The 14914-nt window shown below is 37.6% G+C and overlaps 1 protein-coding gene across 5 annotated transcripts in view; it reads right to left on the bottom strand.

Annotated features, from left to right (window-relative positions):
* LOC117814570 (coiled-coil domain-containing protein 73-like) overlaps positions 1-14914 on the bottom strand; it is a 58035-nt gene that overhangs the window by 28710 nt on the left and 14411 nt on the right. For 4 of the 5 annotated variants that reach the window (XM_034685973.1, XM_034685970.1, XM_034685972.1 and 1 more), the window contains exons 4-13: positions 14215-14286; positions 14057-14128; positions 13936-13971; positions 13703-13777; positions 6320-6358; positions 5293-5428; positions 3464-3543; positions 3198-3320; positions 3001-3060; positions 2675-2779 (exon numbers count right to left, since the gene is read on the bottom strand). In XM_034685973.1, coding sequence (XP_034541864.1) covers positions 2675-2779; positions 3001-3060; positions 3198-3320; positions 3464-3543; positions 5293-5428; positions 6320-6358; positions 13703-13777; positions 13936-13971; positions 14057-14128; positions 14215-14286 — 798 coding nt within the window. The remainder of the gene's footprint in view (positions 1-2674; positions 2780-3000; positions 3061-3197; positions 3321-3463; positions 3544-5292; positions 5429-6319; positions 6359-13702; positions 13778-13935; positions 13972-14056; positions 14129-14214; positions 14287-14914) is intronic. The other variant, XM_034685974.1, reaches the window with a different exon arrangement.

Here is a 14914-nt window from a genome sequence, read left to right as displayed (position 1 = left end):
AGTGGACGGAGGAGTCAAAGCAGGAGTTACAAGCCTACCTCTCTGACCGCCATCAGTTTATCAGCATCAACAACCTCAAGTCACGCACAGCCCCCCTCTCTCATGGTGTCCCCCAGGGTTCGGTGCTTGGTCCCCTCCTCTTCATCATCTACATGCTCCCCCTTGGTCACATCATACGCCGCCATGGCCTCCATTTCCACTGTTATGCCGACGACATCCAGCTTTACATTTCAACCACATCCATCACCGCTGCTTCCCACACCACCCTCACAAACTGCCTCACTGAAATAAACTCCTGGATGCAAACAAACTTTCTCAAACTCAATTGTAATAAATCCGAAATTCTCATCATAGGCCCAAAATCCCTCACTTCCACCTGCCCAGACTTCTCACTCACTATTGATAAATCCACTGTTTCAGCATCCACCCACATCCGTAACCTTGGTATCATTTTTGATCAGTCACTTAACTTTCAACAACACATTAACAATATTTAAAAAAACGCTTTCTTCCACCTCAAAAACATCGCCCGTCTCCGCCCCTCCCTTTCCTTCACAGCAGCTGAAACTCTCATCCACGCCTTCATCACCTCAAGACTCCATTACTGCGATAGCATCCTCTACGGTACACCCAACACCCTCCTCAACAAATTACAATACATACAAAACTCAGCTGCACGCCTCCTCACTCATACCCGCTCCAGAGACCACATCACCCCAGTCATCCAGAACCTCCATTGGCTTCCCATCCCCTTCAGAATACAGTACAAGATCCTCCTCATCACCTATAAAGCCCTCCATAACCTAGCTCCTGCCTACCTCACCGACCTTCTGCAGCCATATAATCCCTCCCGCAACCTCCGCTCCACCAACGCCAACCTCCTCACCCCTCTCACCAAACCCAAGCACCGAACCTGGGGGGACAGGGCCTTCTCTGTCGCTGCCCCCACCCTCTGGAACTCTCTCCCCCAACACCTCAGATTCTCTCCCTCACTCACCAAATTCAAATCCGGACTCAAAACACACCTATTTAGAAAGGCTTTTAAACTAGAATTGATTGATTTTTTTCTTGTTTTGTTTTATTTTGCTGCCTTGCTTTTCTTTGCTTTTTTGCACTGTTTTCCTTTTGCTTTCCTATTGTATAATTGTATTTTCCTGTAAAGCGCTTGGAGAACCTTTTAAAGCGCTTTTATAAATAAAATGTATTATTATTATTATTATTATTGCACTGATTGGAGTGTTTTTGAAGCTGCATCAGAAAACCTCAATGAACTCACTGACACTGTGACTTCATACATCAACTTCTGTGAGGACATGTGTGTGCAGACCAGGACCTTCTGCACATACAACAACAACAAGCCCTGGTTCACACCTCAACTTAGGAAGCTGCGTCAGGCCAAAGAAGAGGCCTACAGGAGTGGGGACCGGGACCTGTTCAAGCAGGCCAGAAACAAACTGACGAGGGAAATCAAGGTAGCTAAGAGGAGCTACACAAACTACAGGAGACCCTCCCCCCACCCTGAAGGTAACAAAAGACTAGCTGACGACCTGAACAGCTTCTACTGCAGGTTTTCACACGCCACACCCGAACACTCTGATTTACCTGGCCCCCCCACATGTAGATATACAATGCAACAATTCTCCAATCAGAATTCCATATTTCTATTTTTTGTATTAATTAACTACTATTTTTATAATGTAAAAACTACCTCTGCAACTCACCACTGCACTTTATCATATTATTTTAGCCTGTACATATTAGTCATGCCTATTTGTTGTTTCTTTGTATTTATAGCTAAGGTTATTGTTATTATATTTTTATTTGATTTTTTATTGTAGTTCTTATTCTTATTCTTATGCCTTGTACAAAGAGAGCACAGTTTACCAAAGTCAAATTCCTTGTGTGTTCAAGCATACTTGGCAAATAAAGCTGATTCTGATTCTGAAAAAAAGAAAGTTTAACACGCTGAATATCAACGATCAGGCTCATAAAAATAATCTCTCTATAAAGTGACCAGCTGATTCACATCCAAACATGCTTTAAACTTAAAACACCTCCCTGGTAGCTGAATGTAAAATGAGACCACATGATGTTTGTTCCACGTGATAGAAAATTGAAAACAAAAACGCGTGTTTCCAGTAATTTCTTAACAATCAAGTATATTGCAGATTATGCCAGACCCATTTGGAACATGTTTAGCCCTATGAGCTGAAATGTCTCGTACTGTTTGAGCTGAATACTATCATTATTACTCATAAAATTATACTGTCACAGATTTGCTTCCAGAGGTCAGCAGTAGGAGTAATGGACAGGTCCTGCTCTCAGTTTATAAAATAAAACCTAATTTACATTTTTTTGTCTTTTTAGGTCAAAATGTTGTATTTTAGGAATGGACGTTTTTTTGTCAACAGAACTGAAATACCTGTAAATTCAGACTTTACATGAAGGTATACCTGAATAATATAAGAGCAGTTTTACATGTTTTAACCTTCATCTAAAGCCAGGGTTCCCAAAGTGTGGGTCAGGACCCCCCGGGGGGTCGATGCCAATGATAGATGCCAATGATTATGGAACAGTATTTTGGCTTGAAATGCCCACCCCTAGTTAGGTCTATGATTTCCTAAATATGAATGATATGAACGGTTATGTCCAGCCCAGCATGATGGACTCTGACCTGGTTCAGCTCTTTCTGTGTCTGCAGCTCCATCTCTACTTTGTTTACAGCCTGTGTCTGGTTCAGCAGCAGCAGCTGGGTGTGCTGCAGAGACCTCATCACCTCCTGTATGAACAAAAGGTTTCCACAATGAAGATCCTCAAATAGACTAAAAATGAACTTGATTCCAGCTTATGTAAAATACAATTTCTACCATCAAAGGGTAAGATGTTTGTTTCAGTGTTACCCCAGACTGAAAAATCACCATTAAAAAAAATCAATGTGACATAGCATCAGGTTTGAACTGGGGCTTACATTTAGTTCCCCTAACATCTATATGTTCCTACCTGTTTTTCAGCCCGGACAGCAAGGTTGTCTTTCTGCAGCTTCTTGTTTATTTCAGTTTCCTACACAAGCAAAGGAAATATAGAAAATGATTTATCCACTGTATCTTTTTGACTGAAATGCAGTTTGACTTTGATAAGGAGGCTAAAAAAACATGGGACAAACATTTTAGTTACTTTAGTTACTGATTGTTATTTACCATGTTCAGTTTCAGGTGCAGCTGCTGTATGGAGCTCTCTGTTGTTGTAAGATTCTGGGTCTTGTCATGTTTAAACGTTACCATGGTGGCCTTGCACAGCTTGTCACCAACTTCCGCCAACTCCTGAGAAACCACCAAACATAAACACATTAAAAAGTGAAGAATTATCCAACTTCTTTAAAAGAACTCAAGTTGGTAAATATGGAATTATATAAACGGTGATACAAAATCTTTCCTCCAATTATCACAAATATTAAAGCACTTACCTTCTGTAAAGACTCAATGGTTGAAACATGTCTTCCATTTGCAGATGTCAGCTTTGTATTCATTTTCATGGCATCATCAACTACAAAAATAACACACCGTAAATTATGAACACCATCAAACATAATGCCATAATAAAGCTCAACAGGTCAAGTCATTGGGCAGATGTTCCAGGCATTATTTGCCTTGTGTATTAAAAACAATTGTAAAAGAAAAACATTTTAAACAAGTACACTACCAGTCAAAAGTCTGGACTCACCTTCTCCTTCAATGTTTTTATTTATTATAATTATTTTCAACATTGTAGATTATTACTGAAGACATCAAAACTATGAAATAATCTGGTTTTGCCATAATCTGGATTACAACAGTAGTCAAATAGGACTATCCATTGTGTACTAACCCTACCTCTGAACAACACAACTGATGGTCTCAAACACATTAAGAAGACAAGTCATTCTACAAATGAACTCTTGACAAGGCTCATGTTCATTAGAAACCATTCCAGGAGACCACTTCATGAAGCGGACTGAGAGAATACCAAGAGTGTGCAAAGCTGTCATGAAGGAAAAAGGGGGCTACTTTACAGAATCTAAAATATAAAACAGATTCTGCTTTGTTTAACACTTTTTTCTTCATTCAATAATTCCATATATGTTCTTGGTTGTTACACACTATGGGGTTGGTTGTCACACACTATGGGGATGGTTGTCACACACTATGGGGTTGGTTGTCAACCAACCCCATAGTGTGTGACAACCAACCCCATAGTGTGACAACCATCCCCATAGTGTGTGACAACCAACCCCATAGTGTGTGACAACCAACCCCATAGTGTGACAGCCATCCCCATAGTGTGTGACAACCAACCCCATAGTGTGACAACCATCCCCATAGTGTGTGACAACCATCCCCATAGTGTGTGACAACCAACCCCATAGTGTGTGACAACCAACCCCATAGTGTGTGACAACCAACCCCATAGTGTGTGACAACCAACCCCATAGTGTGACAACCAACCCCATAGTGTGTGACAACCATCCCCATAGTGTGTGACAACCAACCCCATAGTGTGTGACAACCAACCCCATAGTGTGTGACAACCATCCCCATAGTGTGTGACAACCAACCCCATAGTGTGTGACAACCATCCCCATAGTGTGTGACAACCAACCCCGTGGTGTATGACAACCAACCCCATAGTGTGACAACCAACCCCATGGTGTGTGACAACCAACCCCATAGTGTGTGACAACCATCCCCGTGATGGGGTTGGTTGTCACAATGTGTCAGAGTGTCTCTGATAGTTAATTGCCTCTTTGTTACAATGAGTTGGAAAATGAGAGGGATACACATTTCAAGCCAACACCTTAAGCTTCAATTAAATGTAGGAATGACTATTTAAAGATGTTTTGATGATGAGCAGTCATCAAAACAGTAAAAAGTGTGACAACCAACCCCGTTCTCCCCTACATTTAATTTGAGCTCCTTTAAGACTTTTACTCAAGTGTTTTTTTAATGGGTGACTTTCACTTTTACCTGAGTAGATTTCAAGTAAGATATCTTTACTTTTACTGAAGTATGGCTTTCAAGTACTTTATACACCACTGCTCACCTGTAGTGTTACGTCAAATCTTACCATAGTGTTCTTGTTTTTTTTCCTGCGGATTTGTTTAAAGGTCCTCCTAGTTTCTCCAGTCGTGACATATCTGTGTCATTTTGTATCTTATTTGTTTGTAGTTTTGTCAAACATAAGCTATACATTTTGTGCTGCATAATGTAATTTTCCATGCCACCACCTGCTTTACCACCCTTTGCATCCATGAATTACCGTTCTGCTCCAGTTTCTCATGAGCCTGCTTGACCGTGTTACACTGCCTCAGCAGCGCACTGAAACGTTTCTCCACCTCCCCGAGCTGGTTGAGGTGACTGTCCTTTGACCTGCACTGCAAAGCTATTTTCTGTTCCTGTGAATGGAGAACACACAAATTACTAAAAACGAAGGTCTATTACTATTAATAATTCTTTGTTTTATGGATCAAACTAATTTATGTGAATTAGTGAGCTTTCGGTCTCAGCAGATGTGTGTCTAACATGAGTCTGGTCCTGCTGGAGGTTTCCGCCTGTGTCCTGTCTGTAAGATGGGACTGGATCTTATCCGGTCTTGATGTTGGGTCTTTGTTAATAATAGAACATAGAGTACGGTCTAGACCTGATTGATTGTTTGATTTGAGGTTCTGACTTTAGGTCAGATGCAGGGTAGCGATCACCCCCTGCTTGAATCTTTACTGCCAAGCTAATCTATGCGTTATAGAATTGGCTGAAGGTCTGTATGCACACCAACAGAAGACTTCTGGGGAAACTAAAGTCCGGTGACTAAAAGGTCCATGGTTTAACACAGCTAATGACTGTCTCTCCGTGGGATGTAGGGGTAAACTCAGAGAATACCTCAAAGTGCTTGGATGCTCTTTAAACTGCCATCATAGTTTGATTGTCTGTATCAAGCTGAGCAGATTAGTTCCTCTTTCATTTCCCCAGTCCCTCCCTTCACTCCAATCCTCACTCCCACCTATCCCTCTCTCGAATACACCAGCCCTCTTTGACTCCCTCGTGCTCTGCTGAGCCACTGTTATGTGATGAAGGTTAAACCAGAGCAACGCCGAGTTATAAAATACTTAATCGATGTTTTCTCTGTTTTGCTGGCACTTCAAAGTGTCAAACAGTCCTGATCCATCACTGCTGATGAACTCCTCCCAAACCCATCCCATCTCAGCACCACAACATCATCAACCTTGACTCTTTCCCCCTCCCATCCATCCTCTGTCAACAACTTGTAAAGGTGTAAAATCATTCATTACCAGCTGAACTGCTTTCTTCTCCAAGTTGTATTTTAGCAGCTGTGAAACAGCAGAAAAATAACAGGGGTTATGATTAGTTCACTAGTTATTGATTTGTGAGTCCAAAGAACCAAAGAGGTTGTCATCAGTGACTTACTCCATAATACAAATAATACAACATTGAACCATATATAACTTTACACACACCATCAATATCACTACTGATTGGAACTTTGTGAGACTGATAAGATGGAAGAAATCTCAACCTCCAAGCTAACAAGGTCTTTAGTCTGGGGTAAAATATGATAAAACTTCTGTAATGACTTGGACTTCTGTTTTTACTTCTACTCTACTTTCCCTGCTGAGGTTATACTGTAATGTAATCTTACTGTTTGTCCTTTCATGTGTCATTTAAGAGTCGAGTCGAGGCGGTTACTTTATTGATCCACAGAGGGGAAATTCAATTATTGCAAAAGCACAGTCATGGTAAGCAAGTAAAGACACAATAGACTGTATAAATAATGGACGTAGTATCCGTGACGTCACCCATCTGTTTCTGAGCGCTGTTTTGAAGCCAATCATCGGTGGGTGCCATATTACAAATGCTGAACTCAACCAAACTTCTGTTGAGTTACTGTGAGGTAAAGAGGCGGGCCTTTAGCCTCCTCGCTAACAGCTACAGTGTTCCTGTCAGTCAAGTCAGTCATGTCCTTAAATGGGCAAAAACTCATTATCTTAATATCTTCTGGACTGTCGAGTTATAAAAAACATTCACCCTCCGTACAGTGTGTGCTGATAGAGAAATGAGCTATTCAGAAAACCTAAACTGTTTTTTGAACCAGGCTGTAAACATGTTTATTTCTGCTGTAAATACTTTGAGCCGGGAGGTTGCTGCTTGGTGATGATGGATGATAGAGTACAGAGTAATGATGGGCATTTCAAGCCAACATACTATTAGATAATCATTGGCATCTATTCGAGGAATATTCGAATAATCACTCCCCACACACACACACACACACACACACCTGTCCCATTAACAGCCCGTTTGTGTGGCAGTCACGTTAACCAGCAGCAGGACGAGGTGCTGCTAGTAGCGGGCACTGACAGCGTCTGTCTCCATCTTTATGTGGGTGTTTCTGTGACGCGGCGTGGCGTGTGTGTTTACATGTTACAGCCATGCTCAGTCTCTGAAATACGTGTGTAGTAGTGTGAGATTCAGAAATGGAGAAAATCACTGCGACTGTCGCAAATGTCTTTGAGTTAACCGACTGTAGGGGATGGCACTTCCTGGTTTGAAGAAAAGGCGTGGCCAAAGGCAGACTGGACTTTTATGCTGGTTGGAGCCAAGCGTCAAACTCCGGTCTCAAACTATGAAGCCAATGCGGAAGTGATATAAACTGCAGTACATCGAGAATCCGCTTGAGGCTGGCTGCAGAAACACCAGAAACCACATAGATATGAATGGGAAAAAGACGATCTTTGCAGCATTAATAAACATGTTTACAGCCTGGTTCAAAAAACTGCTTGGCCCTATGAAGCTAATCTCTCTAATGGCATTCACTGTACGGGGGGTGAATTTTTTTCTAACGTGACGGTTCAGAAGATATTAAGATTACGAGTTTTGCCCAAATAAGGACATGACTGACGTGACTCCCGGTCGGGAACACACAGCCATTGGCTAAGAGACTCACACTACGTCACACTCTGCCTAGTTGAGTTCCGCATTACCAATATGGCTGCTGCCGTCGATTTGCTTCAAAACAGCTCTCAGGAACAGATGGGTGACGTCACGGATACTACGTCCATATTTTATACAGTCTATGGTTGGAGCAGACTATGGACTCTGATGTCATTAGAGAGTTTTAGGTTCAGTTAGTGTAACTAATTTAGTTTAGCTTAGTGTCCATTTTGTTTACCCTTTTTGTCTCACAGTGCAAGTTCTGATTGTTTAGTTAACACCTTATATTTTGTCTATTTTATTTAAGTTATGCGAGGTTGACATCTTTTATTAGCCTACTTATTATAACTTTGGTTTGTGAATTTGATTTACTTCATTTGGGTAAAATACAAACACACCTTTCTTTAAAAATTACACCTGTAGTTCCTCATGTAATATACAAATGATGACAATTGTTTTTCATTTTCCACAGATATGTATGTACAGTCCCCTCCAAAAGTATTGGAACAGTGACAGTGAAGCCAATTCCCTTTTTTTTGCTGTAGACTGGAAACATTTGGGTTTGACACCAAAAGATGAACATGAGACAATAGATCAACATTTCAGCTTTTATTTCCAGGTATTTACATCTGGATCTGATACACAACTTAGAAGATAGATTTGTAAAGGAACACCAAATTTTTAGGTGAGCAAAACTATTGGAACAGATACACCTAAAATAAATTAAAGTGAATAAGACTTAATATTTTGTTGCAAATCCTTTGCCTGCAATAACTGCATCAAGCCTGTGACCCATTGACATCACCAAACTTTTGCATTCTTCTTTTGTGATGCTTTTCCAGGCTTTCACCGCAGCCTCTTTCAGTTGTTGTTTGTTTTGGGGGGTTACTCCCTTCAGTCTCCTCTTTAGCAGGTAAAATGCATGCTCTATAGGGTTTAAGTCTGGAGATTGACTTGGCCAGTCTAAAAGCTTCCACTTTTTGCCCCTGATGAACTCCTTTGTTGTTTTTGCAGTGTGTTTGGGGTCATTATCTTGCTGCATGATGAAGGATCTCCCTATCAGTTTGGTTGCATATTTCTTTAAATTGGCAGACAAAATGTTTCTGTAGACTGCCGAGTTCATTTTGCTGCTGCCATCATTTTTATTTTTTTGTTATTATTTTGGGATTGTATTGCCTTATTGTTATCATTATATGACACTGTTAATTAGAAGTATTCAACAAAACTGTCAAATTATGTCCAAAAAGTTATAATAAACAAAGTTCATAAAAAAAACATCACACCTGTTTGTCATGGCTTACTGCTTTGTCCTAAACATGTGACATCTTTTCAATTCAAAGTGTGCTGGTGATCAATTGTTTTGGTGAAGGACAAACTACAAATATTACATGTTTGTATGGAAATAATTTCAGTTTATTAAAAATTAACTATTGTTTTTTAGGTTTGTATGATTTTACAAGGTATGAGAAATATTTTATAAATCTGAAAATATGCTTGATATTCATATGCAACTGATTAATATCTTCACCTCTGATTATTTTGTTGAATTTTCTTTACAAATTCACTTGATTAATGACAGCTCCAAATCTCTTGTTTTAGTCAAATCAATTCAAACATGTCTATTTTGGAATTCAATTAAAATGTAAAACATCAAAAACACTCTTTTAGAAGGCATCAGTTCAGTTATTTAAACTCTTTATTTCTGTAAGAGATATACACTACCAGTCAAAAGTTTGGAATCACCTTCTGATTCAAGGGTTTGTATTTATTGTAATGATTGTAAACACTGTAGATTAATACTGAAGACATCAAAACTATGAAAGAACATATATGGAATTATTGAATGAACCAAAAAGTGTTTAACAAAGCAGAATCTGTTTTATATTTTAGATTCTGTAAAGTAGTCCCCTTTTTCCTTCATGACAGCTTTGCACACTCTTGGTATTCTCTCAGTCTGCTTCATGAAGTGGTCTCCTGGAATGGTTTCTAATGAACATGAGCCTTGTCAAGAGTTCATTTGTAGAATGACTTGCCTTCTTAATGTGTTTGAGACCATCAGTTGTGTTGTTCAGAGGTAGGGTTAGTACACAATGGATAGTCCTATTTGACTACTGTTGTAATCCAGATTATGGTAAAACCAGATTATTTCATAGTTTTGATGTCTTCAGTATTAATCTACAATGTTGAAAATAATTAAAATAAATAAAAACCATTGAATGAGAAGGTGTGTCCAAACTTTTGACTGGTAGTGTATTTATATGCAACTACTTAGTACCTTCACCTCTGGTTCATTTGTTGGATTTTTCTAATTGATACGTCACTCCAGTCCTGAATTAATTCATTATTTAATCAGTTTGCTGAACATAGAAATTGCTCATCACATTCTTTAGTTCCCTATGACTGATTTAAGACAGCTCCAAATCTCTTGATTTAGTCGTATCAATTCAAATACTTTTATTTTTTAAGTTATATTAAAATGCAAACACTAAAAATTATCTTCTGCTTTTGCATTAGTTCAGTTATCTAATTGTTGTATTTCTGTGAGAGATAGATATGTTGTCTCAATAGCTGTTAGATGTGCATTGACACCGTAACACAGGGGTTCCCAAACTTTTCAGCCTGTGACCCCCAAAATATAGGTGCCAAAGACTCGCGACCCCCACTGTCCCTCAAAGTGATTCAATGTGTCTTCATTTAGCTGGTCTGCAGAAAATGACCCTACCTATATGAGCATGTGTCTGTGTTTCCTGTGCTGTTATGAATTAACCTGCTGCTACTGATGCTTTTGATAATGAACTGTTCACTAACCCTAAACTTAGGAGTTATCTGGAAACAAAGAAAGGCAGAAAACTCATTACACTTTCTATTTTCAAGGTTTTGTTTCAAGGTTAGCTACTGTTTTTGTTGATATTTTTTACTATAATGGGTAAAATGTACTATTTTTAGATAACCTTTAAAAAAAAACATTCTGGAAGACATCTCATGAACCCCCATTTGTGTCTCGCGACCCCCCAGGTGGTCCCGACCCACACTTTGGGAACCCCCTTGCGTAACAGAATAAAAGGTTTTCATTCTGGGCCCAGGTTTTTCACTGAAGGGTCTGAAAGAAGCTTCATGGGTTGATTGTGAAGGGGGTAATTTAGCCATTTTCAGCCTTTCTTTTATGATGTCGTGACATAAATGGTAAATGGACTTGTACTTATATAGCTCTTTTCTAGTCTGTCTGACCACTCAAAGCGCTTTTACACACTACTCGTCACATTCACCCATTCATACCCATTGAGGCTGCTATATAGCAGGGACCATCAGTGTTAGCTAATCTCATTCATACAATGTCTTTCTTTTTAATAGGAATGGACAATCAAAAGGAAAAGATTATTGTATTTAAAAACATGTATCTAGTGACTTAAGGGTACAGTAAGGTTAGAGGTATCAGACTGAGAAGCAGTGTGTATAACAGCCTGCCTTCAAAGGCAAGCAATTATTTCACAACATCAAGCAAAACTGTTTTAAAACATACATTTCTTAAATATCGATTAGTGACTCTTTTAATTAACATAATGAATGAATAAAATCTGAATAGAATAATAAGAATAATGAAGCATATATGTCCAAAAAAGGGCAATAGCTTACATTCTGTATTAAAAATATCTACCCTTTTCTGAACTGTAGTCGCGGGCAGGTCATTTACTGAGATTAAACTGCTGTGATGAATTATTTGTATTTAATTATAGACTAATTGAACCACACCGTTCCAATTGACTTCAAACCTGCAATTAAGTGCATTGTCAAGATGAGGCAATTAAATCACTTCAAGGCAAACTGCCCATGATGTGAAAACTTATTAAATTAAAGGAACCCAGCAGACCGCGTCAAAGGTATTCACACATGGGGCCTCATTGAAGCCCAACGCTGCACTCAGTGTCTAACAGATATAATATCAACAACAGTCTTTATTGTCTCTGTTACACGGCTGGGCTGTTAAAGTGCAGCAGACCGTGTGAATGGCTGTATATCACCTCTGCGGTGTCAACCTTCAGGATTAACACTCGTGTAGCCAAGTCTAGGTCAAGCCTATGCAGTATCACCCGGCACTATTAACTCCAGATCGCGAACGCTCTCCGTATTCACTAGTTTCTTTTCACTGTAAAATAATTCATGTCTGATTTTAAAGATCGACTCACAGAAATAAAGACTGTTAGAATTAAACAATGGCATTGATGGTGTGTGTTTGCTATGGGGCGCTGTTTGTAAAGTTGTGCACACTGAAAATAACAGCTCCAATGCTCCAAAACATCATAAAAATGTAGAGTGAATTTTTAAAAGTCACTTCTTAATCACATTTAGAGGAATTTAATTTTGTTATGAAAAATATATATTAACTTAAAATCAATGTTAAATCCAAATGTTAAATATAAAGCTAAATGTACCATATAAATCTAAATGTTAAATATAAAGCTAAATGTTAAATATAAATCTAATTATTAAATATAGATCTAAATGTTAAATATAAATATAAATGTTTAATAATAAATCTAAATATTAAATATAAATGTTAACTATAAATCTAAGTGTTAAATATAAATATAAATGTTACATATAAATCTAATTATTAAATATAAATGTTACATTTAAATTTAAATGTTAAATATAAATCTAAATATATAAATCTAAATGTTAAATATAAATATAATTATTAAATATAGATCTAAATGTTAAATAGAAATCTAAATATTTAATAATAAATCTAAATATTTAATAATAAATCTAAATATTAAATATAAATGTTAAATATAAATCTAAGTGTTAAATATAAATATAAATGTTAAATCTAAATCTAAATATTAAATATAAATGTTAAATATAAATGTTAAATATAAATTTAAATGTCTAATGTTAAATATAAAAATAAATGTTAAATTTTGCTCTGCAACCATAAATATTTAGCTCATATGCAAATTCAAACTGCTGCCTAGCGGAAATACCAAAATAAAAGCTTCATAAAGTGATACAGATATCCTAACCATAGTCTGTCAGTACTGACTCCTACGAGTTACAGCCGGACTGCCGACATTAAATGTTTTAAAGGCGGTTTTGGAGTCCACAAAGAGATTTGACAACGCTCAGAGACAGAAGTGACCCAGTCTATGGGACGGACAAGCTAAGTTACTATTACTAAGTCTGTATCTCTTTATGAAGCTTTTATTTTGGTATTTCCTCTAGGCAGCAGTGTGAATTTACATATCACCTAAATATTTAGGATCACAGAGCAACATTCAATATTTAGACTTAACATTTAACATTTATATTTATATCTAACATTTATATTTATATTTAATATTTAAATTTATATTTTTACATTTAAATTTATATTTAACATTTAGATCTAACATTGAACATTTAGATCTACCGTTGAACACTTAGATCTAATGTTGAACATTTAGATTAAAAATGTAACATTTAGATTTATATTTAACATTTGGATTTAAGTGATTTTAAATTGATATATTTTTTACAACAAAATGAAATGTGAAGATCACAAATATTGCTGTAAATGTGATAAAAAAAGTGGCTTTTAAAAATTCACTCTACATTTTTATGATGTTTCTGAGTTAAATGTTTAGAATAGTAGCTGTTATTTTCAGTGTGCACAACTTTACAAGCGGTGCCCCATAGTTTGCGACATAAAGATGAACACAGAAAGAAAAGGTTTTTCTGAGTACCTGTAGGGACTTGAGCTCTTCCTTTAAGTTGGTCATTTCCTTTTCTTTTAACTCAGCTATGACCTGGTGTTTCTCCTGCATTATTGTGAGTGCCATAAAACAATTAATACTAAATAAAAGCATAAAACAATTCTATGAATGAGATAGTTAAATTGACTTTTCCACATCAGCTGAACTAAATTTATGCAGCTTTATCTGTATTGTCAATATATTATGAAATAAGCTGTTCATACCTTCACCTCCTCAATGCTTCTTATTTTGGCCTGAAACTTCAGGAGGGAGTTCACAAGGTGTTAATGTATCATTAAACCTCTTTATTTCATCATAAACACTGTGATCTTTGGAGAAACATACCTGCTTCTGTGTATTCATGAGCACCTCAGTGTGCTGGTTTGCCATCGTTTTAGCTTGATGTTGTAGAGATTCCTGTTCCACAGAAAATCAAAGCAATCGATTATCAAAGCATAATATAAACTGTATTATTCATCTTGTAAATGTTGACTTAGCCATACCTTCTCCCACTCCAACTCCTGTTTCTCCAGAACAAGTTTACTGATCTGATCCTCAAAAAGTGTCTTTGCATCCTGAATCATTAAAAAGAAGGAGTTACATAAAAGCTGATCTCACTCAGAGTAAACGAGCACACTGTGTCAGACAGAAAACCTGCTAACTTCTAAAAGTAACAGGACAGTTCATTCAGATGGAGCACTGTCTGAGGCTCTGTGATGTCGTCAAGCTGAAAATATAGCCATCTTTTCTTTCTGTTGCAAAAACCCCTGGATGGAGTCGAGCCAGATTTAAAAAGTGCAGTAAGTCTGCTCGGTTCATTACTCTTGTATTTTGCAGAGGCACACTCTGAAAGCGGGACATTAGAAGGGTGGTGATATATGGGAAGAGCTGCCTCTATCCTCCCTTTTCCCCAGAGAAGGCAGGTAAAAGTGGATTGCTCTCTATATCCACAGGACTCTTTTATGTGCACGTGGGAGCTGGTTTACTTGCTGACTTTATTTTATAAGTTCATATTAAACCAAGCCACTAGGATGCACCTCACTTAAAAAGAGAGTGCACAGGAGATAAAGCTGTTAATTATTATTGTTATTGGGGAATAATGAGTGTGTGGATGTGTGTGTGTGTGTGTGTGGGGGTGTATTTTTTTTTATATTATAAAATCCATATAACAGAATTACGCAACTAATCAACTTTGGGCTGAGG

This window comes from Notolabrus celidotus, chromosome 6 (assembly GCF_009762535.1).
Source record: "Notolabrus celidotus isolate fNotCel1 chromosome 6, fNotCel1.pri, whole genome shotgun sequence".
Classification (NCBI taxonomy): Eukaryota; Metazoa; Chordata; class Actinopteri; order Labriformes; family Labridae; genus Notolabrus; species Notolabrus celidotus.
The sequence above is the reverse complement of the archived record's forward strand: the minus strand, read 5'-3'. Positions and strand labels throughout refer to the sequence as shown.